Raw genomic sequence first — 23779 nt, forward strand, 5'->3', positions numbered from 1 at the left:
GTGCAGGATCCTGGGTGATCTATAAGGCGTTGTGGCCCCTGTGGGTCACAGGGGGAAGATGAGCGGGCATTCCTGCCATTTAGGATATCTCTCACCACCTGCACCAACACAGGAGCATGTTTTTTGAAGAATTGTGTATGCCATTTATATGTGGAATCACTGGTTGCTGTGGACATCAGTAATAATATCACCTATATATGGTGACTGTTATCCCTGTATGGGGAATCACTGTGTGTCACTTTTATCTTGGAATTAGCACTTGAATATTCAAATTTGACATGTATTGCTCTAATCACTTGTCACAAATGTCACGTGAATAGATCTGCGTATAATCTTGAATCACTACAATGTCTTGCACCAAAGGTAATAGCTGTACGTATAGCGATACATCACTATTATACTACAATAATTTTGTCCGTCTTAAGGGGAGGATTGGATGTTAGCAGCTGTGTTGTTTTATCCCTATTAGGCATAGCAGCGCAGGAGGATTTACCCACTATTTTAGATGTTATGGAGTGGCCAGCCCAATCCCCGGATCTTAATCCAATAGAAAATTTGTGGGGTGACATCAAAAATGCAGTTTCTGAGGCAAAACCAAGAAATAGAGAACTGTGGAATGTAGTCCAATCATCCTGGGCTGGAATACCTGTTCACAGATGCCAGAAGTTGGTTGACTCCATGCAACACAGATGTACAGCAGTTCTCAGAAACAGTGCTTATACAACTAAATATTCATTAAGTGATTCAAAGGAAAGCAAAATCTTCAAACATTTTTCAGTTTATGTAGTGAATGTTTGAGTTTGTAAAGAAGAATACAAACACTGCTATTTTTTTGAACAGTCTAATATTCAATTTTCAAATTTTTTTAGAGGTACAACACAAATTTGATATATTTTTCTTCTTGTTTTGATTTGGAATAGAATGTGTAGTGTTCCCAATGCATTTGTGTGTATGGAAATAAAAGCTATTAGAAGGATTTTGAGCTTTTTACACTTTTTTCAACACACTGCTATTATTTTGAACACAACTGTATGCCGAAGCATGAGGGCCTGGGGTGGCAGATATATTTTATAATATTATTTGCCACATTTCATGTGTGCCCACTATTAGAAGTCGGTGGATGAAGGGTGGCATATTCTAATGGTGGGCATACCACACACTTTTTCTGGCAAAGATTTCTTCTCTTTTTTTCATTCAGTCCACAGGCTATATAAAAAAAAAAAAAAAAACATAGCATATAGACCCAACAAGGATCAGCGATGTACCGGTACATCACTGGAATTTGAATGGTTATACCAGGATAATGCCTGCAGCTGCGCCTGAATTCACGGAGCTTCTGTGAGCGACCCATTCTTTCACAAATGTTTGTGGAAGCAGTCTGCATGCCTAGATGATTGATTGTATACCCCTGTGGCCATGGAGGGGATTGGAACACCTGAATCCAATGATTTGGAGGGCTTGCCCAATACGTTTGGTAATATAGTGTATATGGCATAACTATCAGCCTTTAGTCCATCAGCTTCTTCCAGCCTGGAGCTCTCTACTCCTGAGTGTAGCCAGGTTAGAGAAAATGGGTGGAACTGCCCTGAAATGTGTTGCCAGGTCCCCTCACTGCCCAGCCACATATGGCATCATTCTTGAGTGTCCTGGCTTGCACATTGCCCTGCTGTGAGTCATCTGCTATCACATACTGGCTTGCACAGGCTAAAAGCCACTCACTGTACTCCAGGCTGGAATAAGCTGATGGACTAAAGGCTGGTAGTAATCCTCTCTATATTTTTAGGACAAGTGAGTGCTTAAATTGCTTTTTGTCTGATTTCAATATTAAACTACTATACTGAATCAGTAACACCCTCTCTCTCTCTCTTCTCTGTTATATGTTTTGTCAGCCAGATCCAACCAAGGTCCAGTCCTTATCAGAGGTGCTGTAGCCACTGCCAATCAGAAGTCTCTTGGATAAGCACTGTCCATTTCATTCACATCTGTTCTTTTGGACTTTTTATTAGTCATTGCATAGACTCCAACCTTACGTTGTTCCACCATTAGCCTTACACCATTAGGCTACTATAATGCTACTCTTCTTGACCAAATATATTTTTGGTGGAACCCAACAAGAAAAAAAAATCTGGTCCACAATGGAAACCCTTCTATTTCTTCCACTTAAACCCCAAAACCTACTCCTAATACCATCAACACCCCGAACCGACTACCAGATGAAACACCCATGTATCCAAGCCGCTTTACAAGCCTGGTGTGATCTTCTAACTACCAAATACACAGACACCAAACAAATCCTTACCCCAATTAACATAATACATCTCATTACGCCTTCTCTGAGTGGTTAGCACTTCTGGCAGTACTAGGGTTGCTGGTTCAAATCCCAACCACGGCACCACCTGCCTGGAGTTTGCATGTTCTCCCTGTGTCTGCGTGAGTTTCCTCCGAGTACTCCAGTTTCCCCCCACACTCCAAAGACATGCTGGTAGGTTAATTGGCTCCAGTCGAAATTGGCCCTAGTATGTGTATGTATGAATGTGAGTTAGGACCTTAGATTGTACACCCCTTGAGGGTTAGGAACTGATGTGAATGCACAATATATATGTAAAAGCACTGCGCAAATTGATGGCGCTATATAAGTACCTGAAATAAATAAATAATAAATATCCCAATGGGAAAAATGATATATAAATAATATAGCAGACCTCTATATAGGCCACACCCTAAATTCATTTCAAAATCTTCAAGCCAAATTCAATCTCCCTACCACCAAATACTTCACCTACTTAAGAATCGTTCACTGCATACAAACAAAAAATATACCTCATACCACAAAGATCCCGAATACCGCCTATCATTTCTTTACCAAACCACAATACCCAGGTAAGGGTATTGACACTTTCAACACGTACATAAGGAACTTACAATTCACTCTACAATCTACATCCCTAACTAACTGGGAAAAAATCCTTTCAAAACCAATTACGACACTGACATGGGAAAAAGCATTTAACACCACCTACAAATCTTCCCGCTGTAGTTCACACTGAGAATCATACTTAAACATCCTTCACAAATGGTACCTAACCCCTGTCAAACTATCTATTTACTACCCAAAACACTCCTCTTCTTGCTGGCGACAATGCGGAGACGTAGGTTCAACATTACATATACTATGGTCCTGTAAATCAATTAGATCCTTTTGGAACAGTGTCTTCCAGGTAATCTCCGAACTATCCAAAACACAGATAACCCTAAACCCTTCACTTGCACTCCTACACATTGGGATTGAAAAATTTCCCCATAACTCCCGTACTATCATTGTCCATACTCTCTTCGCAGCCAAAATCAATATAGCCAGATTATGAAACACTACCACTGCTCCTTCCCTCACGTCACTGATCACGGATCTTAATTTCCAATGTGAAATGGAAAAAAGATCCGCCTTTAACAACTCCATCCAACACAAATTCAAACCCCAATGGACTCGCTGGTTACAAAATCCTAACTGCTCGGTACAATTCTGATAATCTAAATACAACTTGAGTTGCCCACCAATTCTAGACTGGTACTCCTTCTTCCACCCCGTTACACTTACCCCTCTCCCCCCCTATCCTCCTTCCCATCCCTCCTTGTTCAATACCCCCTCACCATCCCATACACCTTACCAAGGTTCAACACATATCCAAGAATACCTCTGATGTTAACGTTGTATATACCATTATCAACCCCAGCCAATTGGTGGGGTAAATATTTAATACTATGCTGTATGAAAATACTTGATAATGAACCGAATATTCTTACCCTGTTCTGTTCTTAAAAAATTCTCAATAAAAACTATTGAAACTAAAAAAAAAGAAACTTGACAGTGTTGTTTTACCTTTTCCTACAGTTTTGGCTTTAGATTCATTATCAGAAGTTCTAACTCTTTCCAAGTCCCTCAAAAACCTTTGGGCAGGAGTAACTGCTTTTAGTGCTGTTTTTCTTATTAAGAACTTCAGTTGTGCTGCCTGCAGTGCAAGGAGCATAGGAAGTAGAGATCAGAGTGATACAGATGAGTCCATCCATCTGCTACTTCTTCTTCAAGGCTGCATTCACACTTGAGCGATTTGTAGCTTGGAGCTAGAAGTTCCAAAAATACTAAAACTTTAAAAATCTATTGTTCTCTATGGTGCCTGTTTGTGAGATCAGGTGTGAACAGGCACCATAGAGAACAGTTGATTATTTTTTACGTTGGAGCGTTTTGGAGCTTCAAGCTACAAATCACTCAAGTGTGAATGCAGCCTAACTGTCTGGTCACAGACTGGTGGTGCGGATGTATCCTGTAAATGTAAGTGAACTATAGAAGAAATGAAATCAAGTGTCCTGCCCTACCAAGAGGGCTGTGCTGCAGAGCTGTGTAAATCTCAGCACTTCTAGCCAGGGGCGGACTGACCATTTGTAAACTCGGGCACTGCCCGAGGGCCCAGGGTCAGTAAGATTCCCCTGGTACCTTTTTCATAGGCTTTTTTGAGTTTGGGCAAGGACACAGGGGCCCCATGATCCCCTATTGCCTGGGGGCCCCATGAGATGTCAGTCCACCCCTGCTTCTAGCCCATTGCAGTGTTGTCCCAGCCATGCCCCTGGACTGTCTGAGTGTGAAGATTAACATACCTTATATAATGCAAATAACACAGTACACACCTATCCTTATTTTGTAATCATAGCCTGATCTGATTCCCAATCTGTCTGTCTATCTTCCCTCTAGAAATGTCCCTCTTACAGACCTGATGTATAATTCTGTGTTCTCTTTATGCAGGGTTTTTGCAATATATTGTATTGCATATTGACCAATAGCTTTTTTATTTAAATAACAACCAATAAAATGTTTGGTTGAAAGGGAATCTGAAATATTGAGATGAATGTGTTTCCTCATATCCTGCCATCAGGTGGAGATCTTGAGCCCTTTTCACATGTTTTTCGTGTCTATAAAAAAAAAAAAAGCTATTAAAAATGTAGAGGAGAGGGACAGGGCATACAACATATTTCCTGTGTTCTCTATTGAAGTTTGTAGGGCAAAATGTTTGGTTGAAAGGGAATTTGAAATATTGAGATGAATAATTTGTTTCCTCATATCCTGCAATCAGGTGGAGATCTTGAGCCCTTTTTACATGTTTTTCCTTACTATCTATTAAAAAAAAGCTATTAGAAATGTAGATGAGAGGAACAGGGCATACAACATATTTCCTGTGTTCTCTATTGAAGTTTTTAGGGCAAAATGTTTGGTTGAAAGGGAATTTGAAATATTGAGATGGATAATTTGTTTCCTCATATCCTGCCATCAGATGGAGCTCTTGAGCCCTTTTCACATGTTTTTTCTTACTGTCTAAAAAAACAAAAGCTATTACAAATGTAGAGGAGAGGGACAGGGCATACAACATATTTCCTGTGTTCTCTATTGAAATTTTCAGGGCATATCTTTTAGGCTTTTAGGCTAGGCTCACACTAGCCTGCACTCTGAAGAGTGATCAGCAGTGGATGGCTGTTTTAGAGTGCGGCTTAACAACTGCTGTCAGATATTCAAGAGGTGATCCTACTTCCTCTTGAATTTTTTCTGCCAAATGACAGTATATAATGAGACTAATGCGCCAAACTATAAACCAAGCATGTGGTTTGCAAATGTGATACAACCCCACTTACCTAAACGGCCAAGTTTGCCTCCTGTCAACTCAGCATGTCCTGTTGAACAGCTTCCTCCGGCTGTCCCTTGGCCTTTAACTGGGTGGCAGAACGATGGCTCAGCCACCTGTTTTTACTGTTTTACTGCCCCCTGGCTGCCTGCGTAAGAGAGGCATTTGTGTATAGGAGGTTGAACTTCATAAGTGTACTCTAGATGTGTTATAGAATTTGGTGCTTTGGACAGAACAACAACTTTTTTGAATAAGCGCAAGTGTCTTAAAAAGTACCGATAGACACCCAATAACATTTGTGCATGAATGGGCTGATTAACAATCATTCTGACAAGTAATCAGAGTAGAAATGTGCAAATTTACATTTTGTGAAGGTTTGGGCATGTGACGCAAAATGGGCGCAGACACCAGCTTACACAGTAAAACTGTAGAGATCAGCAAGAAAAGTCTGTACTGGTTGACTTGTTTCCTGTGCAGGCCCAGTTAGGAGGCACCAGGGAGGGCTTATTAAAGGTGAATCACTCCCTAATTAACCCATAGACAGCTAGAGAGCATAAACAGTTTTTTATATCTGTAGGGACCTTGACTGGTCTGCATTTTTATTGCAATATTTCTTTTTATATTAATGTAAAGGGAATGTATATTTTTTTAAATATAGATTTCCTTATCTACTATATTCATTGCTAAAAATACAATTAAAAACATAAGATATTTGAAATTTTAAATTTAAGTATTTTCAGCCCGAAAAGGGAGATCTTTTTACCAGGATACTCTAGACTTTGGAAGAAAAAGCCTGTTTATGGAGTTCAATAGCATACGCTCAGACTACGCAGACACACAGACTCCTTTCACATGGGCCAGATCCTTTCTTTTTTCCTCAGCAGGGGATCAGCGGACAGAACCCTCCTGAGCTGAGCTTGTGCATAGTGGACATGAACACAGCCCCCTCTGCTCCATTGGCAGTCAGATGTAAACGATCGGCTGTCCATTTACAACCGACTGCCCTGCAATCTGATCCTGCCAGATGGAGGGAAACGTATACTCCTCCATTTGTTTTTGCCGGATTTCAGGAAGGCGGCTGTAAAGACACACAATGAATAAAATTATATAATAAACTTGCGCCACTGAAAAATTCTATGTATACTACAATCAAAATCTAAGTGTTGCTGTTCAAGAAAGGAAAAAAAACAATCAAATATAAACACTCCACAGCGCAGAAAAAAAAATTATTAATGTGAAAAAAAGTCCAAATAAAGTCCCAAAAATATATAAAGAATATATATAAATTGTGCTCAATCCTAAAAACAGTGCTCAAAAAAATCTTCAACAAAAATGTGCTCACACCATCCGGGATTACTGCTCCAATCCCCACTCACCAGATGGAATGGACTCTTTGCTGATATAGCTAAAGAGTCAAACAAGCTTTATAGACTGGGCATATCCTCCCCAGATAACTCTGTATTTGATATCCTTCAAAAACAACTCCCACGATTAGATGGCAATGAAAAACAAATAAAAAACACAAATAGTGCAATACTGTAAAAAACTCTTTATTCTAAAAAAAAGGCTGCCCTTTATGCACTCAAATGATAACAGATATGTTCACGCTTTCATAATAGGCTCATATTATATGACACAACTCCATATTTTGCAGAAGTGTACTGGCAGTGAATAATATGAATTCCCCTCAAGGAAAGCAGGAAGTCACTTCGGAGCGCCGCAAACCAGCTTGCGCTCCACTCCCTGGACATCCACCAGAACCGGAAATACATAGACGCGTTTCGCCTCTGTCCATATAGGTGAATGGAGGGTCCATTCGGGTCCAGGACAGTGGGACCTGATCAGACTACTCATGTGAAAAGGGCCATACAGAGAAAAAAGAAGTCAGAGGAGTGACTCATCCCCTTCCTTCGGCTTCTCTTCTTACTATTTAGGACATGAAACAGATTTCAGTTACAGAGACAGCAGTCTAAAAGCAAACAGCTTCTGCGGTTTCTTTTTAGATAACTCATAATGCTCTGTGGCACCATTGTCCTGGGTATATGTCATATTAAATGTTTACTTGATTTAACCACTTCAGCTCCTGAGGATTTTCCCCCTTAATGACCAGGCCTCTTTTTGCTACTCAGCACTGCACTAATTCAACTGATAATTGCGCGGTCATGCAGTGCTGCATCTAAACGAAATTTACGTCCTTTTTTTCACACAAATAGAGCTTTCTTTCGGTGGTATTTGATCACCTGTGCGCTTTTTATTTTTCATGCTATAAACAAAAAAAGGCCAAAAATTTTGAAGAAAAACAATATTTTTTACTTTCAGCTATAAAAAATATATAGTAAACTCAAAGTTGGTTATAAATTTAGGCCAAAATGTATTCTGCTACATGTTTTTGGTAAAAAAAATCCCAATAAGTGTATATTGATTGCTTTGTGTGGAAGTTATAGCGTCTACAATCTATGGTATAAATACTGCAATTTACGCCATTTTTCTGCTATACAGCGCTGCGCTAGTTTAACGGACAATTGCGCGGTCATGCAATACGGCACATAAATGAAATTTACATCCTTTTTTTCCTCACAAATTGAGCTTTCTTTCGGTGGTATTTGATCGCCTGTGCGGTTTTTATTTTTTGCGCTATAAAAAAAAGGCTGACAATTTTGAGGAAAAAAAAACAATATTTTGGACTTTTTGCTATAAAACATGTCCAGTAAAAAAAAAATTTAAAAATCAAATTTAGTCATAAATTTCTGCCAAAATGCATTCCGCGACATGTCTTTGCTAAAAAAAAAAACCCAATACGTGTAAATTAATTGGTTTACGTGAAAGTTATAGCGTTTACAAATGGCGGGAAAGATACTGGGATTTTTAATTTTTATTTATACTAATAATGACGCCGATCAGCGACATATGGCGGCAATCAGCGACATATGACGGCGACCAGCGACTTATGGCGGGACTGCGGCGGACATTTTGACACTGGGGGGAGCTGACTTGGGGTCACTGGCACCCCCAGTGACACCAATACAGTGATCAGTGAAAAAAAAACACTGAAACTGTACTAATGTCACTGGGGAGGAAGGGGTTAACATTTTTAGAATTTGCAGTGTAAGGGGAGTGTTTTACTAGGGGGCGGGGGTGTGTACTGGACGGGGGGAGGGAGGGGGGAGCTGATCGAGGGAGAGAAACTGTTCTCTACCTCTGCAGCTTGGCGGCGAACTGTCACAGATCAGGGCTGTGTGTAAACAATGCAGCCCTGCTCTGTGTCAGTGTTCATCGTTCATCGTGGGAAAACGGCCGGTAAAAACCGTCCGTGACCCGGCGGCGGAGACCCGCTGCTGACACCCACGGGACAGGTAGGGCGCGCGCGCCCCCTACCTGTTTTGTAGGCACACGTTTTAAAACGTGCTTTTGCCTACGAGCGCCACCCTGCCACCGTTTATATGTGGTGGCTGGGCGGCAAGTGGTTAAAAACATTTTATGCAAATATAAAAACTATGACTCATTCTACATGTGTAGTGGTGATGAGTGTCAATAATCTATTTGAATTTCTTGTGTTGTGTTTTAAATTGTAGAATATAATTCTGTATTTGACAGGATGCTCTCCTCTTCTGGGAAGTGCATACCTCAAACAAATATGGCTGTAATATTAATATTGTCCTTAGGTCATTAGTTAATATGAACTTATTTCCATGCATTCTTAGAATTCTGGCAATAAGATTGGTTCCCTTAGATGTCTGGTAGATGCTGTAGAAAAAATGGTGATAAACCAACAGTTTTTTTTTTTATACAACAGGTGGAATTTGTTCAACAAATGAATGGATTAGTGCTACTGTATCTCTTGCAGGCTTTAAAAATGTTGAATATTTGAGTAAACAGTCCACTTTAGCGTACCTGCATGTTTTTAGAAACACTGAAGAAGCATTTCAGGTTATAAGGTAACTAATGTTCAGTATGTGCATGTTTTTGTTTATATGTTCAAATATTTTAAATGTTTAAATATTATGTCTTTGAAATAAAATGCTGAAAAGACAAATAACAAACCCATATCGACATTTAGCCAATACCTGAAGGAGTCAGACTGTCATGACTGAGGCTGGTGTGTTGCCCTGCCATGAGGTTAGGGAATAGCATCAACTGCTTGTCAACCAAGGGGCAAACAAGGGCATACATGCCAGGAAACCATGCCAGAGGAGTTTTTTGTCATATCTATTAAGGTATATGTAAACGTAATCACTAAAATCACGTGTAATGCCCTCCAGGTTAGCTAGAGTTTGTTGTTTTTTTAGATAGAGGCTGAGTAGCAGCCTAGAATGAGTCAGCCTGGGAGTGAGGCAGGAGTTCACCTCAGGACAAGGCTGGGAGATTCTAACAGGTCAGGGCTTCTGGAGCCCTGCCACCTCTCCAGAAACTGAAGAACTTTCTAGAAAAGGGGTGGAGGAGGCCCTGGTCTGCATGTTTGAAGGACCTTGGCCAATCGCCTGGCAGGAGGCTTGACATGGTGACCAGGGCAACCCTCAAATGTGAGAGAGCCTGGGGGGAGGTGTGCAGTGTAGGAGGGAAGACGGATTGAGGAAGGCTGGAGTGTGGAGCCTGGGAAGGGGCCCCAGGAAGGCGAGCCTACCTACAGGCAGGTTGCTGGAAAAGAGGATCTCCACTGCCTCAATGTCTCCTGGAGAGGACAGCCTGTGTAACCCTCATCCTCTTAAGCAGTACTTTACCCCAGAGGCTGGTAGGAAAGCTCCAGATGATATGATCACTGCGATCACAGTGGTCACACGATCGGGAATCCATCCTACCTGCTCCCAATCATGAACAATGACTGGCAGTTGTCAATTGTGGCTTGGTCACAGTGCTGCACATTTCCAGCAAAGAATGGCAGCAACAGCTGTACACATGTGTAGTAGCATGGCGATAAAGCCTGCCACCATGCTGCCACACATATGCTTATGGTTAGCAGCAACAAAAAAAACAATAATAACTGGCTGCAAACTCAGAAAGGTCATTTCTACTAACACTAAATTAAAGCAGAGTTCCACTCACCCTGTCAAAAAATTTAAGTCAGCAGCTCAGCTTTAAGAACTTTAATTATACCGTATATGTTATATTATTTTTTAACAAAAGTGGATTTATCTCTTAAATCAAGAACCTAGCTAATAATAACAACATGATATAAAAAACAAATGTGACTTTCCAAACAGGGATTTTATTGCAAAATTTATCTGCCAAACACAACATTCCCTGGTCTAGTCTCTAAATCTGACATTTCCATGTAAATCAGGAACAGTCAGTAATAATCCTAATTAAAAAGGTATGCGCTAATAACAAACTTATACAAAGGTGTATATCATCCAAAAAAGATTAGTTTTTTAAATAAATAATTATAGTGTCCAAAGATAAATTAGTGTCCAAAAAATATATATATATCTTCAGTGACTTGAACCAATTGTGAAACCCTCAACCCTCTTTTGCGATTGAAGCTGGTGTCTGTTGGACACCTTGTTTGTGAGTTTCCTTATACCTTTTTTATTAAAGAGATAAATGAAAAAAACATATTGCACCATTATGTTCTCTTTTTTGTCCCTGAGTGTACTGCATGCTCTCATGGAGGTATGAGAAAGAGTGGAGAAGTTCATCATAAGAGCTTGGGCTGCAAAGTTGTTTGTCTGTGATTATTATTATCTGGAAGTATCTGAAACATCACCATATCTATTTGGACATCGGGTTCATTGCTCCCAGAGCACAAGCGCTGTTGCTGGTTTATAATCTGACCAGCCATTAGCTCTGGTGAGTTCATTTAATCTCCTTTGGTGGTGGATTTTTCACAATTGGTTCAAGTCACTGAAGATATATATATATTTTTTGGACACTAATGTTTTTTGGATGATTTACACCTTTGTATAAGTTTGTTATTAGCGCATACCTTTTTAATTAGGATTATTGTTGCCAAAATTTATTTTGGGTGGGATATGCTGCTGACATTTTGGTGTTTTTTGTAAGTGGCGCTTTTTTCTTTTTTAATTTGGTATTTAGTCAGTAATAATACCTGCAATCTTACCAATTTTTTTAATACCAACAAATTCACATATCAACATTTCTTATTTTTTTTAGGTGTTAGATAGCAGTGGAGAAACGTTAAAACCAGACAGCTTTGAGTATGGCTTCTCTTTACTAAATTAACACCAAAGTGACACTGGAATCACCCTATCATCATTGCAACTTAAAGTCACACACATTTCCGATTCACTTCAACCTCTGAGAAGTACATGCTGGGTAGCAAAGACTTAATGTTTGACCTGCCCACAAAACACTAAAATGAAAGAAAATGATATAATGAAATAAAAAACAAATATTACATGTGTACTTATTATAAAAATGAGTCATCTGAATTTTTGTGAATGTTGGCCACTGTAGGAACAGTGTTATATCTTATTGGAGCTATCAGAGAAATACTGTTAAACTAACCTAAATCTGATCCAAAATAACAAATATTCAATGTGGATATACAAAGAGTAATTTAAATGTGCCGAGTATACTAACTCATAGTAATCAGTTGGAAATCATCTCCTAACAGATCTGACTAAAGTAAAGTAAAATCTGGTTGATGAGATACAGTATATACTTGGCATGTGATCATTGCTTTGCACTGCCATAATGGGTAACGGCTGCAATTGTTAACCCCAGCAAGCATATTAGTCATATGTCAGACTGCCTGTGACATTGTTAGTAAGAGCAGCACTCAGGCAGGAAATTCAGTTGCTTTCATTGGTGATTTGCCATTTCCTTGCCCCAGTTTTGCAGACCTTATTAACCTCATCACAGGTTTTCAGGTACTGTAGTTTCTCTTCTAAAGCAGTACAGCTGTGTTACCCAATAATGAAATATGGTATGGTGCTCTTGTTTCAATGAAGTCATGATTTCTTGGCACGTTTCTTATTATTTCATCTAATTCATTATGCAATTATTTCATATCCTGTGCTTTCTGAGATTAAAGGGCATATAAAACAAGAACAGATTTCTGTAAGGACCACCTTGAATATATAATTTGTCCCACTCTATCATGGATACCAAAGACAGAAAAACTTGCCACTCCCTGGCAGGAGACAGGCTTTCTACTCGGGGTGTGGCTTCTTTAGGAAGAAAACAAACCGTAAAATATTGAACGCCTATTGTTTTGATGCACCTAGAATGCAATTTGCTGATTTAAACTAGGGGTCAAATTGAACTGGGCTTTGAAAAATAATTACTTTCCTCCTCATTCCAAATGTAGTCTGCATTCAGGGTTTTTTTGTAAAGGACAAATTTACTAAAAGTGGATTTTATTTAAAGCGGAGTTCCACCTGAAAAAAAAAAATACAGACACTTACCTGTCTCTCAGTCCAGCGGTGTCCTCACCACCGCTGGTTTCCCCGGCCGTCTTCTCTCCCTGGCGCCGGCATCTTCAGTGTGGGCACCCGGCTGCGACAGCTTGCGGCTTCACAGCCAAATGCCCGCTGTGCATGAAGCACTGCACTTTGTGAATGGCCCCATAGTCTTCTGGGACCTATCACATGTCCCAGAAGACTACGGGGAAGGAAGGCAGGGGGGGGGGGAGGACAACTTCCATTTCCGATCGCCTAGGCGATCGCAGCAGAAGTGGGAGCGGGTACCTCTCAAATTCGAGTACCCTCAAAGATGCCAATCCTTAATGGGGAGTGGGGGACAAAGGCTGAAAGCGGAACTTCCCCTTTTGGGTGGAGCTCCGCTTTCAGTAATAGTGTCCCTAGTTAAAGTGATATTAAAGCCTATTGATTTTTTTTTGCTGTTCTCTCCCCTTGATAACATCTTATTGGATAAAATGCTTCGGGGAGGAGTTTACAGTGCTGACGTCATGCAGCTGCACGATTCCGGGTTGGCAGCGGCCATCTATGTAAGTTACATTTTTTGTTACACTTGATGTTAACCCTTTCAAATTTTAATAAATACTATTGGAAGTTTGTTTGCTCCTGGTGACCTTTATTTCACTGCAGCTCAGCCAGACAGAGTGACATCTGTTAACAGTCATTTGCCAAGACATGTGCACCTTTGGAATCTCTGCTTAAACACAGGGGCTTTTATGCTGTTGTAGTGGCAGCCATCATTTCTGGTGAGTTTTTAATACATTGGGAGATGGTGATGGCATTTGTGAACCATTTTGCTGCAAGCAAAAGCACGTTATGGTGGTGGTTGAACATTATTTAATTTTTTCACTGAATTTTTTTACTTCATGAACATTGATTATATTTTAGTTATATTTTCTTTTACTTTATTTTAGTTACACTATTTTATGATTGGCACTACACTTTTATATGTTTTAGGCACTGTTTCTCAATATGCGAACGTGTTCTCTTCCTCCTGAAGCCACTGATACCCACAGTGCTGGTTCTGATTTCCAACGCAAAGCTGGCTCCTTGACTTGGAAGTTCCTATGGAGCCAACCCTTTCAAACTACAGAATGGCATAACGACATTCCCTACACCATCAGGCACTGGCGGGCTGAGATAATTAGACTCCAAAGACGTGCCTCCCAAGTGTTATTGGTTTCAGCTTGCAAGCATTATACATCTGCAATGGCATTATAAATTAGGAGCAGTCTTAAGGAGGGGCATCAGTTGGCTGTAATGAGCGTGCACTCCCAGACCAGAAATTTCGGGAAGCTGTACACAGGATCTTGAGGCAGTGGGTTTTAGTACTACTTTAAATACTGTGTCTTCCAAATACAGATTATCTTAGATGCTTTTACTGCATCAACAAGATCTCTTATTGGCAGAAATATTAAGAAAGAGGTGGATTCCACATATGCTGTCCAATTTCTTCTGCAGAAGTACAAAGAATCAGGCAACACTAAGGGCGGAGTGATCTGCTAAAGAAAACTTGCAGCAGATGAAAGACATCATCCCAACTTCACTTTGCAATTGAAGATGTCCAATTGCACCATCCTCTTAGACTTGGCAGAAACTAATGTGACTGTTTGGTTCACCCATCTACAGTATGGTCAGAAGCCGTCTTCATGGAAGTATTGCTACTAAAAAAAAACATACCTCTGCTGTGGAAACAATACCAAACAACCTTCCTATCCATGAAAACACAAGAACTGGTATGCATCAAAGGGGCCTTTATATCTAAATCTGAAATATTTGGCTGTAACAGAGGGAAGTTTGTTCACCGAAAAGGATCAGTGTCTGCAGGTAGCAGTAAGCATAGTGAAGGTTGCTTAAAAGTTTGGGGTAGCATTTCGGCACATGGAGTTGGTCAGGATGAATGGTCTTCTCCATGCTAAAAAGTACAAGCAGATATTTTACCATCATGGAAGCATCAGGGAGGCAAATTGGTAGGTTCCAAATTCATTCTGCAGCAGGACAATGGCCCCAAACATATAGCCGTAAGTCAGAAAGTACTATCTTCAGTGAAAAGAAGAACAAGGAGTCCTGGAAGAGATAGTACAGGCCCCAAAAGCCCTGATATCAACATCATTGAGTCTGTCTAACATTACATGAAGAGACATAAGCAATTTAAATATTGTAACTTTAATGCAGGAACCTCCATTTTACAACAATCCTACCTGCTCAGCCCATATTTTGAAGAAATTTACTGTGTCTCTATTTTCCAAGGGAAAATGTCACCAGCACACCAAGCATTTATTTATTATTATTTATTTATTTCAGGTACTTATATAGCGCCATCAATTTACACAGCACTTTACATACATGTATTGTACATTCACATCACTCCCTAACCCTCAAGGGGCGTACAATCTAAGGTCCCTAACTCACATATTAGGGCCAATTTAGACAGGATCCAATTAACCTACCAGCATGTCTTTGGAGTGTGGGAGAAAACTGGAGGACCCAGAGGAAACCCACACAGGCAGAACATACAAACTCCAGACAGGTGGTGCCGTGGCTGGGCTTTGAACCAGTGCCCCTAGTACTGCCAGGCTGAAGTGCTAACCATTAAGCCACTGTGCTGCCCAATCTCTTCTGCAGAAGTATCAGGCATGTGCCTGATGAAGGGGTCCAGCGAGACTCCGAAACATTGCCTTGCTGTAACTATGTGATCGTTCATGAAAAGTTTTGGACCTATATTGGTGTGCTGGTGACATTTTCCCTTGCTGATTCTGTTCAGTTCCAGCCGACGGTCACTGCAGAACCCACTTATACACACAGCCATTTATAAAGCAGGAATGTGTACGTTGGGATTGTATACTTGCATTCTTTCTATTTTCCAACTCAACTAAAGGGAGATGGGCTCTTGTTATTCTGCTAATTATTTAGCGTGAGACAGATTAGAACAGAACTTACTTCCTTTATCGCAATAGAAGACTAGCAGATACAAGGGAGAGATTAATATACTGAGCTGGAAACCTTTACAAAAATCCATATATAATATAGTGAAAAAAAAAGGCAAATACTACAGAGATGTTCCCCAATTGTCTATGGGACATTTTATATGGAGTACGTACATTCATCAGTCACTTTATTAGGTACACCTGTTCAATTGCTTGGTAAAACAAAATTGCTAACCAGCCAATTACATGGCAGAAACTCAATGCCTTTAGGCATCTACATGTGGTGAAGATGACTTGCTGAAGTACAAACTGAGCATCAGAATGGGGAAGAAAGGTAATTTAAGTGACTTTGAATATGGCATGGTTGTTGGTGCCAGATGGGCTGGTCTGAGTATTTAAAAAATGTCTGATCTACTGGGAGTTTCACACATAACCATCTCTAGGGTCTACAGAGAATGGTCCAAAAAAGAGAAAATATCCAGTGAGCAGCAGTTGTGTGGACAAAAATGCCTTGTTGATGTCAGAGGTCAGAGGAGAATAGGTGGACTGGTTGCTGTGACATTCAGATGTTAGGGTCAGAATTTGGCATAAACAATATGAAAGCATGGATCCATCCTGCCTTGTATTAATGGTTCAGGCTGGTGGTTCTGTAATGGCGTAGGGGATATTTTCTTGGCACTAGCAAGGTATACCTAATAAAGTGGCCAGTGAGTTATGTACCCATTTAAAAAAAAAACTGGAAATTTTAAGGGCCTGCATGCCCAGGCATCTGGCTTTAAAACAGATGAGTGTTTCCAACAGAAAGCATGCAAGCACTGAGCACTGAGACAAAACAAAATAGCTTTTGACATGTAGGGCCAGATTTAGACCTTGGGGACCTGGGGCACTCTGGGTTTGGGGGGCCCCTCATACACAAAGTTGGTTTACATTCTCAATGACAGCCAAACATTTTTAAAATGCATGACACATCATTCTGAGGTCACACATACACACTGACACAGTCATAGGCCACCTTCCTTAAGAGCGTAAAGAGCTCTATGTATGGTTTGCATGAGTCAACAAAATTTGTTTTTAAAAATGACAGAATACACCAGTCCAGAGTAAAAACCTTTATAGATGATGGCAGGCAAAATATTACATCCCAAGATACAGCTAATAAAATAACCACTTTCTGACTACATAACTTAGTTACACGGCGGCAGGGCAGCTCTCCTGTGCTGGCTCATGTACCTAGTACATAAATCAGCTCTTCTGGGTAGGGGTGCACTTGCCCACTGACCCAGCACAAGCCGATCATCAGGTCCTAGCAAATGACTGACCACCCGGTCCCGCTGATTGGCTCAGTGATTCCAGGACAGTAGACATTACAGATCTCTGTACAAGACACAGACAATCTTGTCGTTTTTTAATTTCCTGCTCAGCAGGAAAAAAAAACAATATCCCTTAGTAAAATCAGCACACACAAACACTTCCTAGGAACACAGTTAACCCTTTGATTGCTCCATATGTTAACCCCTTTCTACCCAGTGTCATTAGTACAGTGTCAGTGCATAATATTATCACTGATCACTGTATTAGTGTCACAGGTGATGTCAGTGGCAGTTAGTCAGTTCCCACCCAGTGTCAGTACCTGCTGCACTATCACAGTCCTGCTGATCACCACCATTACTAGTAAATTCCAGTTTATATACACCGTCATTTGTAGATGCTATTACTTTCATGCAAACCAATGAATATACAGTTGTTGGGATTTTTTTTTGTTACCAAAGACATAGTAGCATAGCAGAATACATTTTGGCCTAAATTTATTATTTTTATTTATACATTTTTTTTATTGAATATGCTTTATATCAAAAAGTACAAAAAAAAATTTTTCAAAATGTTCGGTCTTTTTTCTTTTATGTAATTAAAAAAAAAACAACAGTGGTGATCAAACAACTGCCAAAAGAAAGCTCTATTTGTGTGAAAAAAATAATAAAAATGTAATTTGGGTACAGTGTTGCATGACCGAGCAATTGTCAGTTAAAGTAGCACAGTGCCATATAGCAAAACGTGGCCTGGTCATGGAGGGGGGTAAATTATTATATATTTTATATTTTTTTCGCTTTTCTTATTATTGTATTTATATAGTTTTATATTATTTTTGTATAGATGGGGGCCCCTTATGTCAAGGGGGCCCCGGGCAGTTTTCCCTTTTGCCCCCTTATAAATCCAGCACTGTTGACACATGTCTACAAGGAGTTCATATTGCATTTTTACCGACTTATACAGTAAAAAGTAATAAAAAAAAACAAAAAAAACAGAAGAGCAGGACATACTGCATTTATAAAAACACCATGCAATGAGATGTACAGCATGCACATCAGTAAAACACAAACACTGCTCAAAGAAATTCACAAATTCAAACAATGCATTACACATCCTTCAAAACATGTAAAAAAATGCATGTCAGTAGAGAAACCCAAACAATCATGTGCACAAATTATTACATATTTGAACAGGAATGTTTCTAGTTTCTCTTAAAGCATTGACTCTTTGAATACCAAGAAATGGGACTATCCAACCAAAGTCAAAACAATAGGAAAGACTTTTAGTGTCACAAAAAGTTAGCAGCAGAATCCAGTTAACACTGTTGGCAACACAGGAGATTGACACTCCAAAAAGTGTTACTTAACCTGCAGAATTTGGGGAATGATTCCTCTACAACGGAGCAGTGTTCAGCAGCACAGGCAGCACGAGAAGTATTCTGTTTATTCTTTATAGGTATATATTTTATCTTTATTTTATTACAGGTACTTATATAGTGCTGTCAATTTATGCACATTTACACATTTAACTGTACATTCACATCAGTCTCTGCCCTCAAGGAGCCTACAATTCAGGGCCGGATCTAGGAGGGTGCTGGGGTGGGTGCTGGGATGTGCACCCCCTCCCCCCAGATTTTAGCTGTACCCCTCCAAATCTCCTAGAATGCATCCACTAATCCATGAGCCAGTTTGATGCAGACGGATGATGTAAGGAGGCACACAGATGGGTACAATTCATATAAGGGGATCACTCTGATGGGGACACCTGATGTAATGGGGCACTCTGATGTGGACTCAGATAGGGCACCTGATGTAAGGGGGCACTCTGATGGGGACACCTGATGTAAGGGGGGACTCTGATGGGGATACCTGATGTAAGGGGGGACTCTGATGGGGAATCTAATGGGACAGCTGATGTAGGAGGGCACTCTGATGGGGACACCTGATGTACGGGGGGTACTCTGTTGGGGACCCCTGACATAAGGGGGCACTCTGATAGGGACCCTGATGTAGGGGGGAACTCTGATAGGGACCCTGAGGTAAGGGAATATTCTGTTGGGGACAGTTGATGTAAGGGGGAACTCTGATGGAGGTACTGTCATAGGGACACCTGATGTAAGAGGGCAAGCTGATGGGAACTAAGTGTAAAGGAGGACTCTGATGAGGACTCCTGATTTAAAGAGGGACTCTGATAGGGACATCTGATATAAGGAGGACAGGTTCTCTGTCAGCCTAATAGATACTAGTGTTTCCCAGGTGACTCACACACAGTGTTGGCATTATGGCCCCTGACTTTTTTCACTGCACCCCCAGACCAGATAGGCTAGGTCCGGCCCTGCTTCAATCTAAGGTCCTCAAATCGCATACATACAGATATTAGGGCCAATTTAGACAGAACCCACAATTAACCTACAAGCAGGTCTTAGGCATGTGCAAGGAAACTGGAGTACCTGGAGGAAACCCACGGAGGCACAGGGAGATAATGCAAACTCCAGGCAGGTAGTGTTTTAATTGGGATTCAAACCAATGACCCTACTGCTGCTAGGCGGAAGAGCTAAACACTATATTTCTCTTATGTGACAGGCTGATTAAAAGCGGTAGTAAACCACAACACAACATTTTTTTAAAAAATCGCACTAAAATCGCACTTTTTTTTAAAAATCGCAATAATAGTATGTACAGCATAACAGACTTACCTGCACATAGAGCCCTCTAGCACAGCGCTGTCACGGCTCCAGGGCGCTTCGATCTTCACCCGGTCCTTCTTCCAGGTTCACGAGCCCTGGCTGTATGAGTGACCAGGCCCGTGATGATGTCACTCCCATACATGCACACACAGAGCTCTGAAGGTACGGCACTGGTATGCTGTCCCGTCAAAGCGCATGCACCGGTGACGTCACCGGCTGCATCCCGTGTGAATATCTCCTAAACACTACATGATCTGTAGGTGCGAAAGTGACGACATGTTTTGTGTTGAAAGTGGAAGTGATGTAACATTCTTTTGCTTCTGCTGTGTGATGAGAAACCTGGCTAACAGGTGGGAGGCCTCACCTAGGTTCAGTCTAGGTTCACACCTATGCAATTTCCGCTGCGTTTTGCTGAAATGCACAGCAGTCCACATCTCTGCATTTTCACAGGTTCACATCTCTGCATTTTCACCTGGTGCTTTTTTTGGAAAGGGTCAGGGACTTTTTTTAAACACAAAACATTGCGTTTTTGGTTCTATAGACTTCAATTGAGATGCTGCAGAAAAGTATGTAGTTCGTTTTTGATGCATTTTTTTACGCATCTTTGATGAGTTTTATTCTGCCCAGCAAGAAGTTAAAAAAAAATGCAAAATGCATCAAAAACAGGTAAAAACGCATGAGCAAAAACGCAAAATGCACAGCAAAAATCACTGTAGAAACGAATCAAACACATACTGCATAGACGTGAACCTAGCCTTAGTCATTCACTGCATGCCCTGCTACCAATACGGAGTCATGTCAGAGCTTACTGAGCTTCAAAGAGGGCAAATATTTGGTGCTTACTTAGCTGGTGCCTCTGTGACTGAAGTTTCCAATTTATTTGCCATGTCGCAAGGTACAGTATTAACGGTAATGGCAGCATATTCAGTTGATGGGAAAACATCACTTGAGAAACATAAGCACAATTGACATTGTTAACTGACTGAAAGAGACAAAAGAACATTGTGCAGGACTGTGACCCAGCATAAGAAAACAACTGCTGCAAAAGTGAATGCAGAGCTCAATCTCAGTCTTCCAAAGCTCATGTACACAAAAACTGTGTGGAGGGAACTCCATAAGCAAAACATTCACGAGTAAGCTGCAATTGCCAAACGGCTAGTGACTGATATTACTGCTCAGAAGAGGAGAGAGTGGTGTAACATCCATAAATCACAGACTATCAATGAATGGAAGACTAATACAGTCCAATGAATCTTGGAATTCTGCAGGCCCCATCATCACCTTGAAAGGTAGAGTCACTGCCAGTGACTATGTACAAATTTTGGCTGACCACGTGCACCCCATGGTGCAGACATTGGTTACCGAAGACAGAGCCATTTAACAAGATAATAATGCTCCAATTTTTACAGCTGGTGTTATCAATTTGTGGTTTGACAAGAAGCAGATGAAGTCTCGCACCTTTTCTAGGCATCGCAGTTTCGGGATCTCAGTATCATAGCTGACCACTATGGTCAGTTTTGGAGAACAAGGTTCAGGCTCATTTTCCACCTCCGGCATCTCTGCAAGAACTGGAACAATGTTTGCATAAAAAGTTAAATCAGATTCCATTATCCACCATCCAAAAACTCTATTTGTCAATTTCCAGGAGAATTCAGGTCGTCTTGGATGCCAAAGCCGGTCTAACGCCATATCAGCTAACAATTTTGTTGTTTTACCCGGAGTTTCCATAATTTTTTCCAACCCCTGTATTCTTTAGCAGTCAATATATTTGTATGTGCAGTTGATTATTTAAACAGTATATTATATATATATATATATATATATATATATATATATACACACACACACATACAAAACAGCACTCTATTCAGAAAGGTAAATGATGTTATCAGGCTTTGTTCAGATTCCATGCCTGTTACAGTATTCTGAATATGAACAATGTGGTCATTCCCCAACAAAAATATGACAAGGATGGTCTAGCCAAGCAACCAGGCAGATAATAAGATGGGTCAAAACATGGAGCCAACATAAATGATCCTCTACCCATTACCCAAGCATGAATGCTAACCATAAGGCAAGAACCTGCGTTGTACCAAAGGCCAAGTCAGATAGTGTTCCCTCAGTGAGCCAACAGAAATACAGGGGACATGCTAACAGAAGAAACACACCCTAGAACAAAACTGTATTTTACAACAGGCAAATAGGCACTATATTCTGGCACCCTTGAAAAGGCTAAATGGCCAATAATTGGTGGGCCAAGGACACAGTCTGGGAATGCACAAGCAGTAACTGGCCATCAGAGGCCCAACTTCCCACTGATCAGGTGATGAGGGCCAAAGATGAGTGACCATCAGACAACTGACCAGATATTCATCAAGCGAGTTCTTCAGAGAAACACAATTAAAAAAAGTATTTATTTAGATACTATAATGGCAAACAAAGCAATAAAACGCTTATTGAATCAGGTAATACTAAGTGCAAATATGCACAAAGTGCAATAGTGTACAGCAACCAATTACATTTCAGCATATGGCTATATGAATTCTGATCGGTTGTATTACTGCACTATGTACATGCATTAACTAAGCCACAAAGGCAAGAACAGATTTTCTTTCTGATAAAATACTACATCATACATAAAAATACAAAACGGATTTTTTTACCTTTACGGGCAAAGTCGGATTTCAAGGAAAAATCCCATTTCCCTGGAAGTTTCAGAGACATGGCGATACAGCCGAACGTTTGAGAATTCAGTTTTCAGGCCCAATGCAAATCCACAATGTTAACATAACAGCTGCATGTTAATTCAGCAGCAGTCTTCCTCTTTCCGCTGCTTAGCTCAGCAGGTGAAGTCCAGTACGATTCAATTACTTAACCTCACACATCGTTTCGAAAAGGTTTCATATTCTTGAATACTTCCTTCACGGACAAAGTATCCGACCTCACACCAAGACCAGCTCAGGATCTTGTTGATCTGAAAATGCTCCGAAAAAAGACAAAAACTTGACTCTCCAGTCAGTCAGCTACATTGTACGCATTTGAGGAAGTTGTGGGCATTTCATAAACACATTTGAAAAAAAAATGTATTCAGAGGAGATGAGGCTGTGTAATTTCTGCCTGACAGCTTGTAATGAAAGTACAGGACACATTATTTACAAGCAATGACAATCCCTTTCAGATGCCATGCAGAATATATGATGCACATTCATTAACGTGAAATATAAAATGGAGTGTATTTATAATAGAGTTGAATTGATCATACTTAAAAGCAGAAGTGTAGGCAGATATACAGTAAACAACCCCATATAACTCAGTTATGTGTTCATTTAAATAAATACTAAAAGGAGGAACACAACAGCCCTAAATGTCACTGTGATAGATAACAGAGCCTTAAAAAAAAAAACCCAATGTATTTATATAGGTCATCGTTATCACAAATCCCAAAAATAAGGTGCTTATTCATCAATTCAGAATCATACAAATGTGTCCTTTTTGTCCATGGGTCAACTATACATTAAAATTAACCTAGAAGGCACTGCCTACCTGCTGAGTGGCTGAATCTATCTTCTGCTTCTGAATGTCCATCTTGCTAAATCCCTATTAGTGACAGCCTCAATATGTTTTTAAAGTGGAAATGTTCTCCTCTTCCAGTGCCGCCCTTTCTTTGCCCCCTGTAGCCTCAGTAGCACTCACTGGAGCATGAGTGGTAAGTAATTGTATTCCCATCTTATGAAAAAACAGAAAAAAACTGATGGGACTTTACTGGTACAAAAAACAGACAACCTCATGTAACTGTATAAAACATGGGAGTCACTT

At 40.4% G+C, this 23779-nt stretch overlaps 1 protein-coding gene across 1 annotated transcript in view; it reads right to left on the reverse strand.

Moving 5' to 3' along the window:
- ARHGAP25 (Rho GTPase activating protein 25) overlaps positions 1 to 22965 on the reverse strand; it is a 230216-nt gene extending 207251 nt beyond the window's left edge. Inside the window, exon 1 of the mRNA XM_089687212.1 lies at positions 22627 to 22965. Coding sequence (XP_089543338.1) covers positions 22627 to 22687 — 61 coding nt within the window. The 5' untranslated portion in view covers positions 22688 to 22965. The remainder of the gene's footprint in view (positions 1 to 22626) is intronic.
- Between the last annotated feature and the right edge of the window lie 814 nt (positions 22966 to 23779).

The sequence above is a fragment of the Staurois parvus genome, unplaced genomic scaffold (assembly GCF_062004578.1).
Source record: "Staurois parvus isolate SC_StPar_1 unplaced genomic scaffold, SC_StPar_1.0 ptg000420l, whole genome shotgun sequence".
Taxonomy (NCBI): domain Eukaryota; kingdom Metazoa; phylum Chordata; class Amphibia; order Anura; family Ranidae; genus Staurois; species Staurois parvus.